This window comes from Cervus elaphus, chromosome 27 (genome assembly GCF_910594005.1).
Source record: "Cervus elaphus chromosome 27, mCerEla1.1, whole genome shotgun sequence".
NCBI classification, from domain to species: Eukaryota; Metazoa; Chordata; class Mammalia; order Artiodactyla; family Cervidae; genus Cervus; species Cervus elaphus.
The window spans coordinates 43,068,035-43,093,088 of NC_057841.1; the positions used below are offsets into that span (position 1 = coordinate 43,068,035).

Sequence of the window (25,054 nt, forward strand, 5' to 3'; positions counted from 1 at the left end):
TATGTACCATGTGGGCTCTAGTTCCCCCACCAGGCGTGGAACATGTGCCCTCTGCATGGCAGCATGGAGTCTTAACCACTGGACCACTTGGGAAGTCCCAGTAATGTTAATATTAGCATAAGTGCCTGTTTTCTTGTTTCCAGTGTCTTTCTCCAGCAGGATTCTTAATGGTCATAGTTGCATTATATTTCATTAATAGTAGTGATGTATTTCTCATACACTGATTTGGAGATGAGAAAAAAAAAGTCAACTCACTACATACCTATCACAACGGTTAAAATCCAGAACACCAACAACACGAAATGCTGGTGAGGTTGTGGAGCGACAGGAACTCTCGTTCAGAGCTAGTGGAAATGCAAAATGCTGCAGCTACTTCAGAAGATAGTTTGGTGATTTCTTACAAAATTAAATATGATCTAACCATACAATCTAACAATCATGCTCCTTGGTATTTACCCAAAGGAGTTGAAAACTTCCACAGGTGAATGGATTAAGGAAGTGTGATGTCCATACAACAAAATATTATTCAGTAATAATAATTTTTAAAATTGAGCTCTCATGCCACAAAAATACATGGCGAAATCTTAAATGCATATTGCTAAGTGCAAGAAGCCAGTCTGAAAAGGCTACATACAGGATAAGTCCAACTATGTGACCTCTGGGCTTGTTGGTTTTTTGTTTTTTGTCTTAAGTCTCTCCCCATCTTAGCCCTCACCAATTCCAGGAACACAATTCCTCACAATTAACCCACCATAAACCAAAATATTTTATTTTCATCTACTGAACTATTCCCTTGGAAGGACAGTTCTATCTCATTATAATAACTTTGTTCACCTACAAGAAACGCCCTCCCTATTTCTAAACGCACATCCCCTATTTCTAAAGCACATTAAAAGCAAAACAATGTTATTGGATTTCAGTAATGAGGAAAATCAGGAACTGCTTGTATCCAGAACTGAATGTCCATGTTTAAAAATCTAGAACCATCTTCATCAATTTAAATGTACAATAATTAAAATAAGGTAAAGGCTATTCTGTTGGAGCATAAACATCTCCAGAAGATTCTCCTATGAACATAATTACATGGCTTTGTTTTGGGGGGAGTTTTTTTTTAAAAAAACCTTTCCCCAGTTTTGTAATTCATATATTTATCATTTATATATTTTTTTTATTTACTACATTTTGTTTGCTCAGTCGCTCAGTTGTGTCCGACTCTTTGAGACCCGTGGACTGTAGCCTGTCAGGCTCCTCTGTCCATGAAATTCTCCAGGCAAGAATACTGGAGTGGGTTACCATTCCCTTCTCCAGGGGGGTTTCCTGACCCAGGAACCAAACCTGAGGCTCCTGTGTCTCCTGTATTGTAAGCAGATTCTTTTCCTACTGAGCCACAGTACTTGCTGTGGCTAAGGACAAGTTAAGTGCTTTATTAGAATTACTAGCACTTCAAACCTTTCTAACTGCATTCTTCTCATGAAATATGTACTATTACTCCCGCTACTTTACAGACAAGAAAACTGAGGCACAGAAAGATTAAATAATCTTCCCAGGATCCCACAAGTACTAAAATGTAAACCACACTTCTACAGATTTCAAGGGAAAAGAATGAAACCCTGAGCTGAGCAACATGTGAACACCAATCTAGTTTTCCAAATCTCTGACCTCAACCAGCAGCAATCGTTTCAATACCATTTTCTTGTACTTTCATCAAACTCTTGTTGGCTTTTAGACAGAGAGGTCATTCACGTGTCACAAAATGATAGCCAGTGTAAGAACAACCATAGTGGGAAAGCTTTAGGACAAATCGTTTAAGTATCTTGATCAAGGCCTTCAGCTATGATGCTGGGCATTGTTTTCACAATCTCTGAGTAGTTTCCCAAACTGGAGACTGGGAAACAAACCAAAAAAGGGATTATGAGATGGAAATCTGCAAAAGCAGAAGAAGGGGCTATGAAGCATCTAGATGCAATATGTTAAATCACATTACTGGCAGAAATGTCTCCCCCAAATCCAAATGCTGAAGTCCTAACCCCTAGTACCTCAGAAGGGGACTGTATCCAGATAGAGGTATTTAAAGAGTCAATCAAGGTCAAGGAGGTCATAGTCCTGTCTGACTGGTGTCGTTTTAAGAAAAGAAGATTAGGACCTATACACACAGATGGAGGGTCAACCCGGTAAGGACACAGTGAAAAGATGGCCATCTGCAAGCCAAGAGCAGAGGTCTCAGACGGAATTGACCCTACCAGCACCTTGATCTTGAACTTCCAGTTCCCAGAACTCTAACACATTTCTTTTTTTTTTTTTTTTCCATTTATTTTTATTAGTTGGAGGCGAATTACTTTACAATACTGTAGTGGTTTTTGCCATACATTGACATGAATCAGCCATGGATTTACATGTGTTCCCCATCCCGATCCCCCCTCCCGCCTCCCTCTCCATCCCATCCCTCTGGGTCTTCCCAGTGCACCAGCCCTGAGCACTTGTCTCATGCATCCAACCTGGGCTGGTGATCTGTTTCACCCTTGAGAGTATACTTGTTTCAATGCTGTTCTCTCAGAACATCCCACCCTCGCCTTCCCCCAAAGAAGTCCCGAAGTCTGTTCTGTACATCTGTGTCTCTTTTTCTGTTTTGCATATAGGGTTATTGTTACCATCTTTTTAAATTCCATATATATGTGTTAGTATGCTGTAATGGTCTTTATCTTTCTGGCTTACTTCACTCTTTATAATGGGCTCCAGTTTCATCCATCTCATTAGAACTGATTCAAATGAATTCTTTTTAATGGCTGAGTAATATTCCATGGTGTATATGTACCACAGCTTCCTTATACATTTGTCTGCTGATGGGCATCTAGGTTGCTTCCATGTCCTGGCTATTATAAACAGTGCTGCGATGAACATTGGGGTATACGTGTCTCTTTCAGATCTGGTTTCCTCGGTGTATATGCCCAGGAGTGGGATTGCTAGGTCATATGGCAGTTCTATTTCCAGTTTTTTAAGGAATCTCCACACTGTTCTCCATAGTGGCTGTATTAGTTTGCATTCCCACCAACAGTGTAAGAGGGTTCCCTTTTCTCCACACCCTCTCCAGCATTCATTGCTTGTAGACTTTTGGATAGCAGCCATCCTGACTGGCGTGTAATGGTACCTCATTGGGGTTTTTATTTGCATTTCTCTGATAATGAGTGATGTTGAGCATCTTTTCATGTGTTTGTGCTAACACATTTCTGCTGTTTAAACCCCCAGGTCTTCTGTATGGGCTACAGCAGCCCTAAGCAAATGAACACAAGCTTGTCTAATTCACCCGTTGTGCGCTGACAAACAGGTCTTAGCACCTAATATAAAAAAAAAACAGTGAGGGCTTCTTTGTTAAGATATAGAACCTTTGCCCAAATGAAATCCATGATATTTCTGTGGCTGCTTTAGCATGGTTGACTGAACTGCCTTGTCTCTCCATATAAGGTTGGCTGAACACAAATTGATGACACAGGGCTTTCACTACATTCAGCATCACTGAGGTCTTGCCAAAACCTGTAGCTGATACAGCCACTTTCAAATCCACTTTCATCAGGGTTTTCCACCGAGTGGCCTTTGTTAATGATCGCTGGAATGCACATAAACAGTGCCACATAAATAAAGTGCATGCACACCCAACACCACTTTCGACACAGGAATCCAGACAGGAACTTTCATGTGGGCCTCAATCTTTAATGTATTAAATCAACCTCAGGCGCAGAGATAAGAACAATACATGGAGCCTAATTCTCCAACATCAGGGCTCAGCTTCACATGTGCTGGGGAGGCCAAGTGTCTCTGCTCCCCGGAAAGCTCAGCTGTGTAACTGCAGGGGCCCAGATGCCACACGGGACCCTGGCTGGAAATTCTGCCCACAGGCACGTACCTGCCTCCCAGGCCATAGTGAAACAGTGGATGGAGGATTGTTTTCTTTTATCCAGTGGGAATGACCTTTTCATAGGCAAAAGAGATTTAGATTTTTTTTTTAAGTTTTTTGTTTGTTTTGTAAATTTTCATTCATTTTATTTATTTTTGGCTGCACTGGGTCTTCATTGCCACATGCATTCTTAACCACTGGACCACCAGGGAAGTCCAAAAGAGATTTAGTTTTGCAGTCAAATTACATTTTAGAAAAGAGATAGTTCAGTCTATTTGAGAAATCATATTATTCAACTGGGGCTTCCCTGGTGGCACAGTGGTAAAGAATCCACTGGCCAATGCAGGGCACACGGGTTCAATCTTTGAGTCGGGAAGATCCCCTGGAGAAGGAAATGGCAACCCACTCCAGTATTCTTGCCTAGAGAATTCCAAGGACAGAGAAGCCTGGCAGGCTATAGTCCATGGAGTTGCAAAAGAGTCGGCCACGACTGAGCAACTGAGTGACTGAATATTATGACTGCTCAACTATTCTTATAAAATTGGTGAATCTGTGCTTTGTAAAAGTTTATTTCTTTGGATATTATTAGAAAATAAAATTCAGAGTGATCATTTGAGCTAATATTTATTACTCAAGAATAAAGAAGCAATTATTTACTAGAAGGCTAATTACTAACACAGCTATGATTCCCTTCTGGTTTTACAGAGTATGTATCCCAAAGTAGCTTATCAATTGATAATGACGTGAAACAGCATCAGACACTTGGCAGAATGAGAGAAGTTTGGGTCTTGGACCTTTACTTGGTGTGTAGGATCCACAGGATTCACATTTTAGGTAAATCTCTAATGGACAGTGATCTTAAAATATCATTTCTATTTGATGATAATGACTGTTATACTGTTATCATCTCATTTTAGGACCGGTACCCAAAATGAACAGACAAAAGGACTTAGCTTCATGAATGAGAAAAGAAGTGTGAAATAAAAGAGGCTTGTTGCTCTTTAAATTTGCTGCTGTCATTAGAAGTGCAGGGTAAACAGGTCAGAATCCACTGTCTTTCCCCATCTTTCTTTTCTTCTTGTTTCTTCTCTTTATGGAGGCGAGGAGGGACTAGCTACTTGTACTGGCAAATGTAGATCAAATAGGTTTCTTTTCTGAAAATTCTTAAGCTTCCTGTCTCAGAAAAATCAAGGTTGACTCATTCTGGCACCAAGTTCAGATTGTCCACATGCACGCAGGAAAAGCCGGGGTGAGAAAGCTGATGAGCAAGGAAGGAAGGGCAGAGAGAGGGGCCCACTGCAGAATTAAAAGGGAACCGGGACCAGTTACCTGGGGATGGGAAAGGGATAATTAAATCCCCCTGCAGGAGAAGTTCTGTTTTTCATCAACTAGGAAAGCTCTTTCTAAAAGAGCCCACGGGTGAGGAGTCCCAGGGTTCACGAGTCCCTGGTTCCATCTCAGGATGACTCAGGGGATCATTTCCAAGGATATGTGTTGAGCCCCATGAAGAAACAAAACTGGAAGTACAGGCTGGTCTCCATCCCCTGTCTCATGGATCTCTCTGTAGAAATGCTCCTAGCATTTAATTTCTCCAAGCATTCTGGGAAGATCTGACTAAGTTTTGTGGGAGATGAACTGGAACAACCTCAAAAGCACAGCCAGGAAGGTCCCCAAAGGCTGTTTGTGGAGATTTTCACTACTTTTCCCCACCTAGAGGTGCGGGGTGACAGCTGAGCCCAAGAATGAGATAAACCCATGTGGAAAATGCAGGTACCAGCCCTTCTAGGACCTAAGAAACCTAAAAAGCACCTTTCCTGTCCCCAGACTCCTGACCACCCATCACCTGGGGACACAGGTTTTCACCCAGGAATATCCCAGCCTTTGAAATTACACTGGACTTTCTCCCCCAGACGCAGCGCCACTTGTTCATGTTGGAACAGAGTGGGCGGTCAATATCAGTTCCTCCTTCCCTCCCAACCATGGAAGGAGGCTCGGGAATCTGTCATGGAGACTGGAGGAAGTCAGGGATGATCCAGGAAAAAGCAGAGCTGGAGGTGGTGGCCTAGAAGGTGGCTGCAGAGGCCGGTCTGACACTCAGCCTCTGGCGTCACAGGCTAAGAGACACATGCCCGCCCGCTTGGTGGCCTTGTCCCGGGGTCAGGACTGGGCCTCCTGAGAACAGCCTGCCCAGGTGGAGAAGAGCAGAGCCAGATGGAGTCCAGAGGGACGGGTCAGCTCGACTCCCTGTTAGCAAAACAACAGCCCCTCTCCCGGGAAGGGGTGGGAAGGCAGAGCTGCTGCTGTCAGAGATGTCCCCACCCCCCGCCACCAACACCCTCCCTGGGACACAGGAGGCTGAGAGCAAAGGATGCTTCCAACACCCAAAGGATGCTTCTTCCACTGGAGACTCATTCTGTAGACACTGATCGAACGTCTGCTCCGTATTAGTAAAAGGACTGTGTCAGGGGCCATGAAGACAGCGCTGAAGTGCGGGACACAGTCATCAGTGTGGCCGGGATGCCCTGATGGGCAGACAGGTGGGCCAGGGTCCCGGAAGGACGACAGAGGTGATCGGGATGTCTGGGGGGTGCCCTAGTCTGGAGAAGCGGTAGGGTCAGGGAAGGTTTCTCTGAAGGATCTCCGGAAAGAGAGGGAGACATCTAGGGGAGGAGAGAAAGCTGCTGGGGGACAGGAAGCTGGGACCCTGCAGGGCCAGAGCACGGGGCGGGGAAACAACGAGAGGCCCAGCTGGCTTGAGTGTTGAGATGGGAGGGGAGCAGGCAGGACAGGGCTCTTTGCAGAACGTTCAGACTTCTTGACCATTTGAGGACCCTGAACCAGGGAGTTACCGGGTCACCAGGGATGAGAAGAAGATGGAATTGAATGCTGGTGCCAGGAAGTCGTGAGAGATGCTGGTGGTGACACAGCAAAGACCAAGACTAAATTAGAGAAAAAGCCAGTGAGTCTCAAAGAGTGAGAGTCTTAATGTGAGTGAGAAAGAAAACGTGGAGACCCAGCAAGGTTTTCCAGCTTTGGCCAGACACCTCAGCAAGACAGGACACGTCTCCCCCATGTGGCCTCAAAGCCACCACTCCCCTCTTCTGTCCTCAGTCCCAGAGAATTTCTGGCTGAAAAGACTTGAACACTTCCTTTCACTTCCTCTCCCGGTCCTCCCACTGACCTATGGAGCCCAGGAGATTCAGCAAGTTAGAAGCAGATGGCCCCACAGCCCTCTTCTCAGCCCTCATCATGAGAAAACAGTCCCATCGCTCCCTAAAAGTAAAAGGGGCCCCTAATCATTAAGCCTCACAAATCCAACTGGCAACATGGTCTAGAGAAACCGTGTGAATCTGCACCTGACCGGGTCCATTAAACATTAACCTTTGAGTTACACATTTACAGCCCCTGGACACAATGACTATGTGCTTCTTTCCTCTGGTCACTAAATCTAGCTGAATCGCTTATAGTATCAGCCCTAGAGAGATTAGAAAGCATTTTTTGTTTCTGCAAGATTTCACTCAGTACGTGGAACCTTAGTCCACATCCTATTTGAAGATTCCCATCTTTCTTTAGGAACCTCTCTAACTTCACGGAACATCTAGAATTTCTCAGGCGTCAACCTGACAAACCATTACACTTAAAAACAGCTAAATAAATGTTTTATACAGGAAGGCTTTTGTTTACTTAAAATAATATGGTGGGAATGTAAATTGATGTAGCCGTTACAGAAAACAATGTGGCGGTTTCTCCAAAAATCATGGCTAAATGGCTAAACAGGGGCTTCCCCGGCTCATTGAAGAGTCTGCCTGCCAATGCAGGGGACATGGGTTCGATCCCTGGTCTGGGAAGATTCCACATGCCACACGGAGCAACTAAGCCGATGTGCCACAACTACTGAGCCTGTGCTCTGGAGTCCAGGTGCAACAACTATTAAGCCCACACACCCTACAGCCTGTGCTCCAGAACAAGGAAGGCCACTGTGGTGAAGGGCCTGCAAACTGCAGCTGGAGAGTTGCCCACAGAGCAGTGAAGACCCTTCACAGCCATAAATAAATAAATAATAAATAAAATTTTAAAAGCAATAAAATAAATGGCTAAACAAACTCTGGGATACAGTGGAATATTACTGAGCCTAAAATGGGAACGAAATTCTGATACATGCTACAACATGTCTAAAACTGGAGGACATTATGTTAAATGAAGTCAACTGGACACAAAAGGACATGTACTGTGTGATTCCACTCACACGAGTTGTGGAGAATAATCAAACTCATGGAGATGAAAATTAGAACTGTGGAAAACTGGGGCTGCGGAGGGGAGGAAGGATGGGGAGTTAGTGTTTAATGAGGACAGAGTTTCAGTTAGCCAAGATGAAAAAGTTCCAGAGGTAGATAGTGGTGATGGTTACACAACAATGTGAATGCCAGTGAACCTAGAAATGGTTAAAACGGTAATTTTATGTTATGTATGTTTTACCACAAGAGAAAAGAAGATGTGAAACTAGGGAGAGAAAAATGAATGATACAAAGACTCAAGTTTGGGGGGGGAAATGGAGATTTCTAAATACAGCGTGATTAGAAATCAACTCTTGTTTAGAAATTGGGAAAGACCCTGATGCTGGGAAAGACTGAAGGCAGGAGGATAAGGGGATGACAGAGGATGAGATGGTTGGATGGTATCACCGACTCAACAGACACAAGTTTGAGCAAACTCTGGGAGATAGTGGAGGACAGGGAAGCCTGGCGTGTTGCAGTCCATGGGGTGGCAAAGAATCGGATATGACTGAGCGACTGAACCAAAATAACAGGAACCAAGTCTGGAGCAGCCCACAAAGCAGTGTGGAGAGCAGGCCAGCAGTTCAGAGGGGATGATTAAGTCCTGTCTTTCCCCCAGCCCTAGTTCTGTCAGGCTCTTCCTAAGCCCTGGCAAGGCCTGATGGCTTCACAAAATACAGAATCGGAGCACAAATGTTAGGGTTTGAGAGTGAAAGGAGGCTTCTGCATGACGTGACTGGAGACCCACAGCTCAGAGGCAGGCTCTCCTCCTGCTGCTGTTTCTTACATGCCGGGCTGACCTCTGGGCAGTCCCGCTCCTCGCCTGGTCCTAGAGTCTGCTTCGAGGTTGTAAATGATCCTAAATGGTCGCCACCTCAGTGGAAACCTAAGAAACAGTTATTTCATGGGCTTTCTCGTGCTTTTAGCACATGAAGCACAAAGATAAATATCTTCTGATTACATGTCATAAAATAGTAGAGAAAACAAAAATTTTTAAATTATAAGACCGACAATTCTCAACAGTTACCTACTTGTCAGAGGGAAAGTCTTGGAAACTATTAAAACCACACTATCTCAGTCACTTTATGATTTCAATTAAAAAAAAAAGATTAAAATTAACCCAAGTTTGATGGAAAAAAAAAACAACAACTCTTATGTGGGGGTATATGGGAACTCATACTTTCCACTCAATTTTTCTCCAAATCTAAAACTTTGCTACAAAAGAAAGTCTACTAATTAAAAAAAACACACACACACACACAAAACAAAGGACAAAGCTATTTACACATATTGCAGTGGCTATCAGCTACTCTTAAGAAAGCATAAGCCACTGCAAAGAAACTGATGAGTGGTCAGGCTTCACCAAGCTTCTCAGGTATGTGGGCATCCCAGCTAATTATCTGCAGCTTTTAATCTGATCTCCCAGCTTTCCCAGGCTTCATTTCCATACCTTATGGGGCATGGAGGCCACCAGGCCAGGGCAAGCCAGTGCTTCCAAGTACCTGAGCACAGATTTCAAAGGAGCACAGGTCTGAATGCCTTGGCACAAGCAGGCAGCCGCCTCAGTCCCTAAGAGTTTCCATCTTTGTCATGACTTCGGCAGCGTCATCATCTCACTAAGACCAATGCTTGCAGAGTCAGACTTCCAGAATTAATCCCCACTCGTGTGCTAAAAAAGGTAACGTTTTGTGATTTATTGCTGTTCAGTCGCTAAGTTGTGTCCAACTCTTTGCAACTCCACGGACTGTAGCATGCCAGATTTTCCTGTCTTCCACCATCTCCTGGAGTTTGCTCAAACTCATATCCATCGAGTTGGTAATGCCATCCAACCATCTCATCCTCCATCGACCCCTTCTCCTCCTGCCCTCAATCTTTCTCAGCATCAGGGTCTTTTCCAATGACTTGTCTCTTTGCATCAGGTAGCCAAAGTCTTGGAGCTTCAGCTTCAGCATCAATACTCCCAAAGAATATTCAGGGTTGATTTCCTTTGCTGTCAAAGGAACTCTGATTGGTGATTAATAGATTTCAGTTTCTTACAATCCAGAGAAAGAAACTCACAGACTTAAAGATGGAGCTCTTCGTTGCCAGAGGGAAGGATGTGGGGAAGGGAGAGTTAGGGAGTTTGGGATGGACATGCACACACTGCTGTATTTAAAATGAATAACCAACAAAGGCTTACTGTAGAGCACAGAGAACTCTGCTCAGTATCATGTGGCAGCCTGGATGGGAGGGGAGTTTGGGGGAGGATGGATGCATGTATATACATATATGGCTGAGTCGCTCTGCTGTGAACCTGAAACTATTACAGCTAATTGTTAGTCAGCTATACTCCAACATAATATAAAAATTTGTTTTAAAAATATGTTTTCCAGGATTCAGGCTTAAAATGATCAATTCAGTTGTATTCTCTACACCACAATGCATTATTCACAATGAGTAATATAAATGTGAATCTACATGTTCTTTAGATTTCTCCCATCATAGGTGTGAAACAATAAATAGGAAAACATTTTATAAAATGCAAAGTAGGGATGTTAGGTATCACTATCGGACTTTCGACTTTATGGTACTTCCTTAAGTACCATAGCTATTCTTCTGACAACTGGCACCTCTCAAAAGGATGGTATTTAGAGTTCATTCAATTTTATTCTGTTTTGTTATGACTTGAAAATTCTTTCCTGCCTCTTACAACCATATTCAAAGACTAAAACTGTCACCACCATTTGACAAAACATTTGCCTGGACAGAGATGAATAATCATGGCATAATTTATACCTGTGAAGGTGATCAACAATATCAGACAAACATTGTTAAGCATCTGAATTGAGCTCAGTGCTCCCAAATATGTGTTCAATAAAGTAACAAAATGTAAATAAATAAATACACATTATATCCGAATGAATGAAAATTCCTTGCTATTCAATAAACAAGGAACAAAAAAAGAAACTGTGAGCATCTGTGCTACTAAGGGGTAATGAGACACACCTTTCATTCACTGTTAGTGAGTGTATAAACAGCAGTATTTTTGAATGTGCACCTCACTGTATATAAACTGTGTGTCCATGGAATTCTCCAGGCAAGAATACTGGAGAAGATGGCCATTTCCTTCTACAGGGGATCTTCCCGACCCAGGGATCGAACCTGGGTCTCCTACACTGCATGTGGATTCTTTACCATCTGAGCTACCGGGGAAGCCTGTATGTAAACTATATAACTCAGTAAAAAGAAAAATGAAAAATATACATTATGATCACACTGGATGGACTATTTTAGCGCCACAAACAGGCCTTTCCTGTGCTGCTGTCTCCTAGGCACACTTCCCTCAGCCAGTCCTGCATTTGGGTTGTTTCTCTGATGCCCTCAAGCTTCCCAAGTGGCTCAGATGGTAAAGAATCTGCTTACAATGTGGGAAGCCAGGGTTCGATTCCTGGGTCAGGAAGATCCTCTGGAGGAGGAAATGGCAACCCAGTCCAGTATTCTTGCCCGGGGAATGCCATGGACAGAGGAGCCTGGCGGGCCACAGTTCATGGGTTCCCAAAGAGTCAGACATGACTGAGTGAACTAACACTTTCACTTTCTGTGCCCCAAGCCTGCTCAACCCTCACATCCCCCAAACCACTCATCTGCTTCCTTGCCTCTCTCCCCCATTAGTCCAGAAGACCCTGAAGGCCAAGATCAACCTTAAAGGACAATTTAAGATACAGTGACCATATCTACATTTATATGTAACCAATTGTTTGTTGATTACTTTCCCGGGATGAGGCCATTGAATCCCAGGATTCATCAAGGAATCCTGAGATGTCAGCCCTTCAGAAGCAGATGTCATGAATTATTAAACATACACAGTGTTCTCAGATATGATGGAATGGATCAGAAGATAATTCCTGGCTGTTAGGATCACAAGTGATTTTTTTTAAGTTTTTTCTTACATTAAATATTTTCTGCTTCTATATTAGAATAAAGGAAGTTATGCATCTCTATGGAGAAGGTCCATTGAAGGCATTAAAAGCATGTGAGACATTTTGAGATACAGCATGAGTTACTTTTTTTTTTTTTTACTTTGCTACAGATTTCCTTTTAAAGATGAAGATGTTAGATGTTACCATTTGAATACATTGCTAAGTAAAAAGCAGGGAAAAAAAAAAGTTAAAAGCAAACACAGGAATGGATTCCAAAATGTATTTTTCAAAGAAAAATTTCTTCAGAAATTAAAACATCTTTTTTTTCTAGCTTTACTATAACAGGAATAAATAATTCCAGAACAGACCTCCCTTTCTTTCCATAAATATACAAAAAGCTTTATTTTGAAGCCAAAACAGTTGGAGATAGGAAAGTATATTTTGACAGAGTCCTGCAAAATTCTCTTCACTCACTTTCCAAAATCCTCCCAAGGCTGATCTAAGAAGCCCCATAGAGCAAGCAAGACTAACAGTACAGCCAACACTCTGCCATTTAGATCAGGAAAAGAAAAAAGGGGGGAGCTTTGGTAAACTAAGTTGTGCTAACTGGAAAAATGGTTACGCTTGACTATTTGGCAAACCACCATTGATGACACACATCGGATAAAGCTTAAAAATAAATCTTGTCAGGAAAGGAAACTCCACATATGCCCTCAATTATGTTCATGTATTAAAAAGCAGAGACATCACTCTGTCAACAATGGTCCAGATAGTCAAAGCTATGGTTTTTCCAGTAGTCATGTACAGATGTGAGAGTTGGCCCATAAAGAAAGCTGAGCACTGAAGAATTGATGCTTTTGAACTGTGGTGCTGGAGAAAACTCGAGAATCCCTTGGATAGCAAGGAGATCAAACCAGTCAATCATAAAGGAAATCAACCCTGAATATTCTTTGAAAGGACTGATGCTGAAGCTGAAGCTCCAATACTTTGGCCACCTGAGGCAAAAAGCTGACTCACTGGAAAAGACCCTGATGCTGGGTCTTCAGTCTTTTGACTGAAGAAAGGAGAAGACGGCAGCAGAGAATGAGATGGTTGGATGGCATCACCAACCCAATGGACCTGAGTTTGAATAAACTCCAGGAGATACTGGATTACAGAGGAGCCTGAGGTACTGCAGTCTATGGGATCACAAAGAGTCAGACACAACTTAGTGACTGAATGACAACAAATTCAGCTCACTTGTCATTAACACTGAACAATTTAAGGTGCAATGTCTGTATCTCCACTTGGTCCTACAGCTCTTTATGTCACCTAAATATAAAGGCACAGTCCCTAGAAGGTAAGCCATGGGAGATCGGCAGAGAGAAGCCTCTTTTTGGAAGTGTGAGGCAGTAGGGGTTCAGAGACGTCTCAGAGTTGTTATCCCTCTTCCTGTGAAAGGCTGGGGTTGCCCTGTGTTTCCTCCACTTGAATCTCGGTCAACTTCAGGTCCACAGAGCAAAGAGGGGGATGCGGAGTGACACTGAGGCCAGGTCCTCAAGGGACGCAACTTCTGTCACTTTCTCTGGAACCTCTGTGCTGGAGCCCTGAACTGCCCGCTCACAGCCTGCCTTAGGGCTGCCATGCTGTGACGAAGCCCCTAGCCCACAAGCAGAGGTCACAAGGAGGAGCCCCGAGACCAGATGAAGGGAGAGCCTTGGCCAGCCCGCCCCCCAGCTGCCCCAGTGCTGCCTCCCCAGCTGCCCAGACCCCTCCCTAGCTTCCCAGACACCCCCTCCAACTGCCCCGGGGCCCCTCCTCCAGATGCCCAGACCCCTCCCCAGCTACCCTAGCACCCCTCCCTTAGCTGCCCAGACCCTACCCCCAGCTGCCCAGGGGCCCCTCCTCCAGACCACCTCCTCCAGCTGCTCCCCTGGCAATGGACTGCAGCCTGAGACACACCCACTCACAGTCTTCCCAAAACCTTGACCCCCAGAAACAATTCCAGAAAGACATAAAATGAATGTTGCTTCAAGCCATAACGTTTGGCAGTGGTCTCTTACACAGCAATAGATAACTGGAAGAGACGCTGTGGAGGAGAAAACAAAATGAGATAATAAAAATGTGAAAACACAAGACAGACATGTCTCTGAGACTAGCAGCTTCACAGAGAACAGGACGAAAGAGATAAAAACGTCTGAAGGACAAGAATTTCTCGTGGCTTACTTCCAGCTCATAATGAGGGACTTGGTTCCTTCCAATCTATTCATTTTGCGAAACAAACTCAAGAAAAACTTAGTATTTGAAATCAGTTGAGGCCCATGTGAAGTAATACAAAATTGAAATAAAATCATTTTGAATAGATGCAAATACACAGCCATTGGTCATTTCGACCAGGATCTCCGGGAGGAATTTCTGCCTGACCTGTTTTAACAACCAACCAAGACTCATTAGTAATGAGAAGTTCCAATTTACATGCAACTCATGTTCTAAAAGTCTTTCAAGATTTTCAGTCTTAAGAATGTGAAATTTGCCTGTTCTTTTCTTGTTTACCTGTCAATGTGCTTAGCAAACACTTTACATTTGGATGATACAATGATAGACCTCAATCCAGCTCTTGCCAATTTTTCAGAAATTTGGGGGGGAAAAAAACAATAGCAGACATCCAGATTGATGAGGTTTTATAAAACCCAGCACACAAGCAGCTCTTGTCTAAAGGTTTGCATAAAACAAAGGCCCTTCTGTGATTATGTTCCCACAACAAAGTGCTACTTCCTAATTAAACCTACACAGAGTATAAAGCACTGCTTCAAAAAGCAGCCTTTATCTTCAATGCCATAGAAAATGTTTCCTCTTTTTACGAAACACACTTTGTCTTCTAAAGGGATATTACACACTTTTACTCACAAATCGGGCCACTCCCAGTGAAAATTTTGCCCAGTTTGAAACATTTTAAAAGGAGATTACTAAACATTGATGAATTTTCCTGCTTCTTGACCAAAAAACATGTTAGGGGGCACCCAGATTTACCATGCAAGGAGCGTTGATACTCCGCCCCATGCCCAGGGGATAGGACCTTGCTGGGTAGCAAAGGAAGAGGGGTTTAGGAAGAACCCAGACACTCCCAAGTCAGCGGGAAGTTGTCAGAGTGCCTGCCAGTCTCCCCGGGAAACCATAACAGAGAGGGAACAATCATGGGAGACCAGAACAAAGGAGGGGAGACTACCTGGACGGTGTGGAAGGAGATGGAAGTCACAGTGTCCAGCCCCAGGGGCAGCTGCTACAGCCATGTGACTCTGGGCAAGTCAGTGGACCACACTCTGCACTGCTATCTCGTCATCTCCAAAGAGGGGCCATCTCCTCTCCAAGATTATCAGAGATGAAGTAATACAGACAAGAAAAAATGCTGTAGAGTCTATAACCTATATCTGTGTAGATATATGTACATGTGTTTGTGTATGTGTGTGTTTGTGTATGAGATGGTTGGATGGCATCACCAACTCTATGGACATGAGTTTGAACAAACTCTGGGAGACAGTGAAGGACAGGGAAGCCTCACATGCAGCAGTCCGTGGGGTCACAAACAGTCAGACATGACTTAGTGACTGAACAACAATATACACACACACACATACATATACACACATAGTATATAAGTATACAATATATAGGTTGAACAGTCATGTATATGTATTAATAGACTGAAGGCAAAGGGAGGCAAAAGAATTGAAGGCAAAAGAAGAAAAGGGTGGCAGAGGGTAAGATGGTTAGATGGCATCACCAACTCAATGGATACGAACTTGAGTAAACTCCAGGAGATAGAGGAGGACAGGGAAGCCTGGCATGCCGCAGTCCGTTGGGTCTCAAAGAGTCAGACATGACTTAGCAACTGAACAACAGTAATAGATTCTATATGGTATACAGATAATATACTGTATATATTCTATATACACTATTACTAAACTCTATACTATTCTAAATTTTATAATACTAAATTATATATATTATATATATAATGTACTACATGTACTATACAATCTATATACTGTATATGGATTCCTTACCTATAACTGTATATATGAATATAAGTATAGATTCTTCTAGTGACTTCCCTGGTGGCTCAGATGGTAAAAGAGTTTGCCAACAATGCGGGAGACCCAGGTTCGATCCCTGGGTCAGGAAGATCCTCTGGAGAAGGAAATGGCAACCCATTCCAGTACTCTTGCCTGGGAAATTCCACAGATGGAGGAGCCTGGTAGGCTACAGTCCATGGGGTCATAAAGAGTCGGACACGACTGAGCGACTTCACTTTCACTTTTATTTTTACTTTCATAGATTCCTCTACACACAGGCAGTGCATATTTTCTTTGAAAGAAATATTCAAAACTAACTAGAAACGTGCATTCTGAGCCTTGGAAATGATCTGTACACATTGCACTCCTTTCCTGGCATGTAATCCTTTTTCACTGAAACCTCAAGTTATTACCTATAACAGAAAAGCAACCGAAGTGTCAGGCATAAACTGTTGTGCAAATGATGGGTAAGCCCTAGAACAAGATGTTAGCGGAGCTTTAAAATGATTCATAATGATTTTAGTTATACTGGGAACTGATCGTGCTATAAAGTTAAATAAAACATCAGGACACATACACATTTGTCACAAACTCTCAGCTAGCGGGACTATATCGTCCAAGAATGCAGACGGGCATGAGTTCTACTCTTGAATAAATTCAACTAAGCCTCAGTTCCATCATTTGTCAAAAGGAGCTAATGGGGAACCAGATTCACTGTGTGATTATGAGGGTCCCACGAGCCAGTTCAGGGTGAGGGTGTTGTAGGACACCTGGCCCAGAGGAATACGTAATAAAAATGTTAATTTCACTTAGCATGTTTTCAAGGTCCACCCACGTTGCTGCATGTATATAACAAATGCTTCCTTTTTAAGGCAAAAGGATCCATTCAATGTAGAGACCACATTTTGTTCATCCGTTCATTGTTGATAGACACCTGGTTCCTTCTACCTTCCAGCTATTGTGAACAGGCTGCTATAACACATGGGTGTTTTAATATAACATCATCTTGAATTCCTACTTTCAATTCCTTTGAGGATATACCTAGTAGTGGAATTGCTGGATCATATGGAAATGCTATGTTTAAGGAAGCCACCATACTGTTTTCCATAGTATTGCACCATTTGACGTTTCTAACCAGCCCTGCACAAGGGTTCTAACTTCTCCATACCCTCACCAACCCTTATTTTCTGTTTTTTTGTTTTTTATAACAGCCATGTTGATGGGTATGAAGTGATCTCATTGTGGATTTTCATTTCCACAGTGTCAAAAGATGTTGAGCATCTTTTCATTTGCCCAGCATCCTAACATAGAGTATCTCAAACTGGAAATCCTTGAGTTATTCAGTTGAAAACTACCATAGGAATACATTTAAATATGTTTAATAGAATATATACAGTTTCACATAATTAACAAGTAAATGCTGACAGTCATAAAATTCAAGATTTATCAAACGTGCATGCTCCGTCTCTCAGAATGATATCTTTCAATTTTTAAGTTATCACAAAGGATCCCTGGCTTGTGTCAGTGGTAAAACACCATGGAACATATTCTTAAGTCACTGGACAGTGAGCAATAGTTTATGACTGGACACCATTCACGTGGTGGTGGTTTAGTCGCTAAGTCATGTCCGACTCTTCCGAGGCCATGGACTGTAGCCTGCCAGGCTCCTCTGTCCATGGAATTCTCTAGGCAAGAATACTGGAGTGGGTTGCCATTTCCTTCTCCAGGACACCATCCGTGTATATGTTAGTTTTACATTTGTTAAGTGACTCATCAGTTTTTTCTTAAAACAGTTCCCACAGATTATTTTCTTTTTAAGTAAGACATTGCTAAGTATCTAACAGTGTAAATTCTAACATACAGTGAATCAATGAAAGAAATGAATCACATGCATTATTTTAAACAAGTGAAAAAATAAATTGAATCGTTCCTCCTGTAATATGTTACTAAAGCAAACACTCCATAGTTAAATCTTACGGCAAACCAAACAACATTTATGGGCTTTCTGATAATACAACTTTCTATCTTTTCTTCAGTTTATCTTTCAGGCAACCAAACATTGTATACAGAAGCTAAAAATGCCATAATTTCTACAGCTGTCATCAACTAGAAAGTCAGGAACAGGATCAATGTCTTTGGCACTTGCCAATAGAATGAAGCTGACTGATTTGGTCATAAAACCTTGGAGCTGACATATTTAAGTTGCATGAACACATTTACAACATGAAGTTGCTATGATTCTTGATAACATTAAGGTCTGCCTAATTTTACTTTAAAACCTGTACTTCAGAGCTTACATTTTTACAGAAGGGAAACAAAGCAGTTGATGGGTTATAGCTGATGACTAGTTATCTTTTAATCCGGTTGTGAACCAAAAAAAGGAAGGCAAAAATAAAGCACTGGTTCACAGTGATTCCACACTCACTGCCTCAACTCTGCTGATGTCTGGGCACGCAAGACAAGCCTCTGTAAACATTAACAAGGAAGGGAGAGAAAGAGGAGGAAGAAAAGAGGAAGCAGACAGCTGTGGTCCCTGCCCAGATGGGGTGTATAATCTAGAAATTAACTAGCAGCTGGTGAATAGCTGGCCTGACAGAGAAACATATAGACTTTGACAATGAGAAAGTCATCAGAAGGTGTAACCACTTTCACGTTCTAAGAGTTACGTGTCAATGAGACCCAGGAAACAAGGATGAGAGATGGGAAAGAAAGGAGACAGTATGACAAGGGAGTGATCCAGCTGCCAATACCTCAGTGGGACCCAAAGATAGCCTTGCGTCTCATGAGAAAACAAGCCCTGGATGCAACAGAGCAGCCAGGATTGCCAAGCATGGGTTCTGGCCAAAAATACTTCACTGGAATGTAATCAAGTCTTATAGCTGAGTTTAGTTCATGAGAAATAAAGGACATAAAGGAACATGTTAAAAATCACAAAGAAACCACCTGACAAATCCAGAATGTGGGATATTCTACAAGACAAAAAGCCTTGTGTTTTCAAAAACTGAGTATCAGTTTTTAAAAACAGTGTGTGCATGCTAAGTTGCTTCAGACATGTCTGACTCTTTGCAATCCCATGGATGGTAGCCCGCCAGGCTCCTCTATCCATGGGATTCTCTAGGCAAGAATACTGGAGTGGGTTGCTATGCCCTCCTTCAGAGGATCTTCCTTACCCAAGGACTGAAACCGCATCTCCTGTGTCTCCTGCATTGACAGGTAGGTTCTTTACCACTAGTAACACCTGGGAACCCCCCCCCCCCGCCCCACCACAAAAGGGAGAACAATTCAGGTTAGAAGAGGTTTAAGAAGCATAGTAATCAAATGCAATGTGTGTTCTTTATTGATCCTGGTTTGAAAAACAAAACCTATAAAAGACATCAGTGATTAAATTGGGACAACTGGATCTCAGTGAAGAAATAGTTACTGGGACATTGCTGTCAGCTTTGTTAGCTAATGGCACAGTGCCTATTTCTAACAAATGTCCTATTTTCTTAAGATACAAAAAACCTTGCATTGGTCCAATGTCACCATGACTGCAGTTCACTTGGAAAGTGTTCCCAATGTGGCAAAATGTTTAAAAATCCCTGAATCTTGGGGATGGTTATATGTATGTCACAATAATACATTTGCTACATATTCAAAATATTTCACAATAAAAATACTCAATATATAAATATATCTGAGAAAGGTTTGCTCAGATATAACCATCTGAACTTTTTAAAAAAAACTTAAAGCAAGTAGAATTTTATATTCTGCAAAAGGTGAAGAAAATTCTGAGTATTTTGTTATTTAAAATTATCTTAATTTAGAAGCTTATCTAAAACACTAGAATTTACCTGCCGTACTGTGCTAAGTCACTTCAGTCATGTACAACTCTTTGCAACTCCATGGAGCCCGCCAGGCTCCTCTGTCCATGGAATTCTCCAGGCAAGAATACTGGAATGGGTTGCCATTTCCTACTCCAGGGGATATTCCCGACTCAGGGATCAACTGGCAGGCAGGTTCCTTACCACTAGCGCCACCTGGGAAGCCCTAGAAGCCTATATAACTCTGTCCATGACTCGGTGTGAATAAGACTTAAAGACTTAAAACTGAGGCCCCTGAATTCCTCAAGGTGATTCAGTCCAACTTATGGCAGAAGCTCTCTTGTTAGAAGAAGCCAAGATCGACAAATTGCAAGATAAATAGCAGTGGAACTTGGGATTTGAAGTCTCTCTGTAAAATGTCCAGCTGTTAATTTGGCCAAACTCACATAGTATCACATTCCTAATAATGAAAATGTTGTACTTTTTTCCCTCAAAGAAGGAAAATACATTGAAAAGATGATGAGAAAACCAACATTTCCTGCAGAAGCATCCTTACCACTGAAACAAAGACAAAAAAAAAAAAAAAAAAGCCAAGGCAAAAAGGGGATTTTTGCTCTTTTTCTTTAGGTGGATTTGAAAAGGCAAAGGCATGTCATATTAATTTAGGATTTGTGGCTGAAAACGCCCAGATGTATTATTTTAGTTACGTGATTCTATGAACCTGAACTTGGAAAATGTTTCCTCAGCTTCACATCTTACTACCCCATTTACCATTATGATTAGAGCTCAAAAGTTCCTTATATGTGAACATACACAGTATTGTCTTGTTTTTACTTAAAATTCTGCGTATTTTGTGATTTCCCTGGTGGCTCAGATGGTAAAGAATTTCCTGCAATGCAGGAGATGCAGGTTCGAGCCCTGAGTCGGGAATATCCCCTGAAGAAGGGAATAGCTCCCCACTCCAGTATTCTTGCCTGGAGAGTTCCAAGGACAGAGGAGTCTTTGGGCTACAGTCCATGAGATTACAAACAGTTGGACACAATAGAGCGACTAACACCTTCACGTTTCACTTTCATTCAAAAAATTATGATTCTTCTTCATGAAATCTCCAAAATTCATACTGTACACCTTTTGAATGAGTTGTCTCTTTCATTGCATATTTCCCATGATACTGATGAGTTCTGACCCAAGAGGAACAGAATGGAAATAAGTAAGAAGGCTATGTTATGGCTTTTCCAGAGAACTGAAATAGAAATATGACAAAAGCTGCCACCTTTCTTTTGCATCCCTTTCAGTCAAGATTTCTTTCCTTTTCCTTCCTTTCCCTGGAAATATTTGGGGCAATCAGGGCTCATATTGTATTTCTCTCCATTCTCCTATGTGGTCTTGAGCAAAGCTAGGGAGGTACACATGTGATCTAAGCCAATTAAACCCTCCCTTTCCCAGCTGGTGCTGAAGGCTTCCTCACCGAGCGCTGGGCAACCCCAGGTGCTCACAGTTCTTGCACACAGCATCACAGAGTCCAGATGTTTAATGCCATCTCCTTCTGTTTCCAAGCCTTATTTTCTACACAGAAACCTTTACTAGAGCTGCATGGTGAAAACAGCAAGATAATCAGCTTGAAAGGCAGCAAATGCATGTGTTTTGTGTGCCCACCAGCTGCGTGTGTGTGGACACTGGGTACCACTCGTCAAGGCATCACAGGTGGATGGATGATCAGCATCCTGACACAGTGTCTAAGAAAATCAAACCACATGGGAACAATTCCACTCATCACCCCAAGGATCCCTGGGCATGATAAATGTGACAAGAACCAGTACCAAGGACAAACTCTGTGTTTCACTCAAATCTACCAAGTGGAAAAACAGTGAGACCAGGATGTAAACATGTTAGGAAACAAATGGACTTTCCCTGTGTATAAAAAAGCATTTAAAAGACGCTTGCTCCTTGGAAGAAAAGCTGTAACAAACATAGACAGCATATTAAAAAGCAGAGACATCACTTTGCTGACAAAGGTCCAGATAGTCAAAGCTATGATTTTTCCAGTAGTCGTGAATAGATGTGAATCTTGGACCATAAAGAAGACTGAGCACTGAAGAATTGATGCTTTCAAACTGTGGTGCTAGAGAAGACTCTTGAGAGTCATTTGGACAGCAAGGAGATGAAACCAGTCAATCCTAAAGGAAATCAGCCCTGAATATTCATTGGAAGGACTGATACTGAAGCTGAAGTGCCAATATTTTGGCCACCTGATGCAAGGTGCCAGTTCATTGGAAAAGACCCTGATGCTGGGAAAGAGTGAGGGCAGGAGGAGAAGAAGGCGACAGAGAATGAGATGGTTGGATGGCATCACTGACTCAATGGACATGAGTTTGAGCAAACTCCAGGAGATGGTGAAGGTCAGGGAAGTCTCGTGTGCTGTGGTCCATGGGGTCACAGTCAGACACAACTTAGCGACTAAACAACAACGTGAGATTACAACCCAGCCACCCACCGTGTCCTGCGGTGCCTCCAGCCTCACCCACCTGCCTCAGGTCCAGTGTGATCGTGACCCAGTGGTACTCTCTCCCGTTCTGGATACTAGGACTCTGCCACCAGTTATTGGTGCCGTCGATGGCGTTGGATATCGGATGCCGTTCTGTTGAAGGAAAACAAAAACCCACTATGCTCTCAGATTGTGGTTTAAGGTTTTTAACCCTAAACTGTAATACAGTGGAAATGAACAGCAGTAAGGAGAACACAGGCCCACGGCTTCCTAACAGAAGTCTCCAGTAATCGTTTAGGAAGGGGTACGTTCCTACGGGGGCCCCACTTGCCTTTGGGGTTGGCGCTGCTGCCATCGCAGACCCGGCACTGGGCATTGCGCACGGCCCGCCCAGGCACATGCTCCACCAGCTTGCAGTACGTCTCTGGCCCCTTCTCCCCGCAGGTCGCATTGGTGCTGATGTGTGCATTGCTGGCAAGGTTGAGGATGGCAGGGAACAGGCCTGAAAGTCAAAGTCACCGCATCAGCTCAACCACTTGAAACCACAGGTCACATCACTGCATCTCACTCTGCTGGTGAAGCAGAAGTATTAGTCACTCAGCCATGTCTGGCTCTTTGCAACCCCATGGACTGTAGCCCTACTGTCTGTGTAGTAGCCCTAACAGCCTCCTCTGTCCATAGCATTCTCCAGGCAAGAATAATGGAGTGGGTTGCCATTCTCTTCTCCAGGGGATCTTCTTAACCCAGGGATCGAACCTGGGTCTCCTACGTTTTGGCAGGTGGATTCTTTTGCCATCTGAGCCACAGAAGGAGATGGCCAATTTATGGTCACCAAAGGGAAAAGGGTTCTTTACCACTAAAGAACCTAGGAAGCCCAAGTACAATAAAAAAAATAAAAAAAAACACCTCACCATGCATCTGTCAATAAAAAAAAAAATAATAATAACTTACTAGGTAGTCTTCCAAAGACTTTCCACATAAAACAGAGCTACCCTAGTAGTTCTATGGGCTATTCTGGTGGCTCAGTGGTAAAGAATCCAGCCGCCAATGCAGGAGACATGGGCTCAATCTCTGATCTGGGAAGATTTCCTGGAGGAGGAAATGGCAACCCTCTCCAGTATTCTTGCCTGGAAAATCCCATGGACAGAAGAGCCTGGCAGGCTACCGTTCATGGGGTTACAAAGAGTTGGACACAACTGAGCTACTAAAAAACAACAAATTAGCAGTTCTATCCTAGGAGAATGACCCTAATCAAATCAATAAACTCTTAGTTTCTCAACAGAAAACAGTCATGGAATATTGTATTCTGGAGTAATACTCAATTCTGAAACATAACAGACTTACATAGTATACTAGGTATAAAACATGTTTTTCATTTTTAACTGAAAGTTGGTCATTTTTATCACATGCTTTTGGGATTTCTTAATTAAAAAGGCTTAATGAATAAAACAGATGTACTTTTATGTTTAATTATGCAGCTCCTCAATTTATTCTTTTTATCAACCAGTAGTAAAAACACATATTTTATGCAATAAAATGATCTAGTCCTTAAAGTAACATGTAATTCTTGGCAATGCTACTTACATGGGGGGAGAAGCTGATACTTATTATTTTTGGTACTGAGGTAAATATTAATTTTCTCCTTCCTTTATGACCACAATATTCTAGTAATCTGGTTTGAATGTATATTATGAACTGACAAGTTAAAATACAATAAGTTTGAAACTGTGGAGTCACATCTAAAGAGCTGCAACGGAGTTTTCTAGGCTCTGGGTCATGTCTGTGCATTTAGATTTGCAGTACAATCAACCCTCTCCATTCCCTTCCCACAGACCAGCCAAGCGAGGAGAAGAAAAAAGGTCACAGGAACTTAGTTAACAATGCATTTCTCTGTCAACAAATCCTTTACCAGCTAACTCTAAAAATGTTCTCACTTTCTCTGTTTTTCCTCCTCCTTCAGTTGCAAGACATCAAGAGAACTGCCCACTTCCTGCTCGGAGCTCCCCCCACCCTGACCTGCAAGGGCCTTGAATTATGGAGGGAGTGGGGGTCAGGAGGGCACCTGCTTCTCCATCAGGAGCCTATACTGAGTCATTGAGAAAAAGAAGTTTAAGCTGTGTGAATATCACCATAACTTTGGTGAATAATATCTTAATTGTAGGAACCAACAACAGGTTGTTCTTGCACTGTACAGGATTTAAAGCACCCGCGTGCGTGCTCAATTGCTCGGTCATCCGACTCTTTGTGACCCCTTGGGCTGTAGCCCGCCAGGCTCCTCTGTTTGTGGGATTTCCCAGGCAAGAATACTGGAGAGGGTTGCCATTTCCTCCTCCAGGGGATCTTCCCGACCCAGGGATCGAACCCATGTCTTCTGCACTGGCAGATGGGTCCTTTTTCATCTGGTTGGTATTGTAAAGACACTCCTAATCAAAAGAAAGAGAAACCCCTTTGTTAGCATGATTGTGTAGAAATGCCTTGAACTGACTAATTTCAAAAATCTGTAGTGGTGCATTTGCCTTTCACTAAAACTAAATCTTTCTTCTCACATAAGCTCATGTTTGGGGGGAAAAAATTCACTAAAAATTATTCTTTACTTACTACATTTGCTCTCATTCCATAGTTCTAGAATAATTATTATTCCTCAATGTCTAT

At 42.7% G+C, this 25,054-nt stretch overlaps 1 protein-coding gene across 1 annotated transcript in view; it reads right to left on the reverse strand.

Annotated features, from left to right (window-relative positions):
- LAMA1 (laminin subunit alpha 1) overlaps positions 1-25,054 on the reverse strand; it is a 122,918-nt gene that overhangs the window by 81,515 nt on the left and 16,349 nt on the right. The window contains exons 2-3 of the mRNA XM_043889529.1: positions 22,734-22,904; positions 22,443-22,555 (exon numbers count right to left, since the gene is read on the reverse strand). Coding sequence (XP_043745464.1) covers positions 22,443-22,555; positions 22,734-22,904 — 284 coding nt within the window. The remainder of the gene's footprint in view (positions 1-22,442; positions 22,556-22,733; positions 22,905-25,054) is intronic.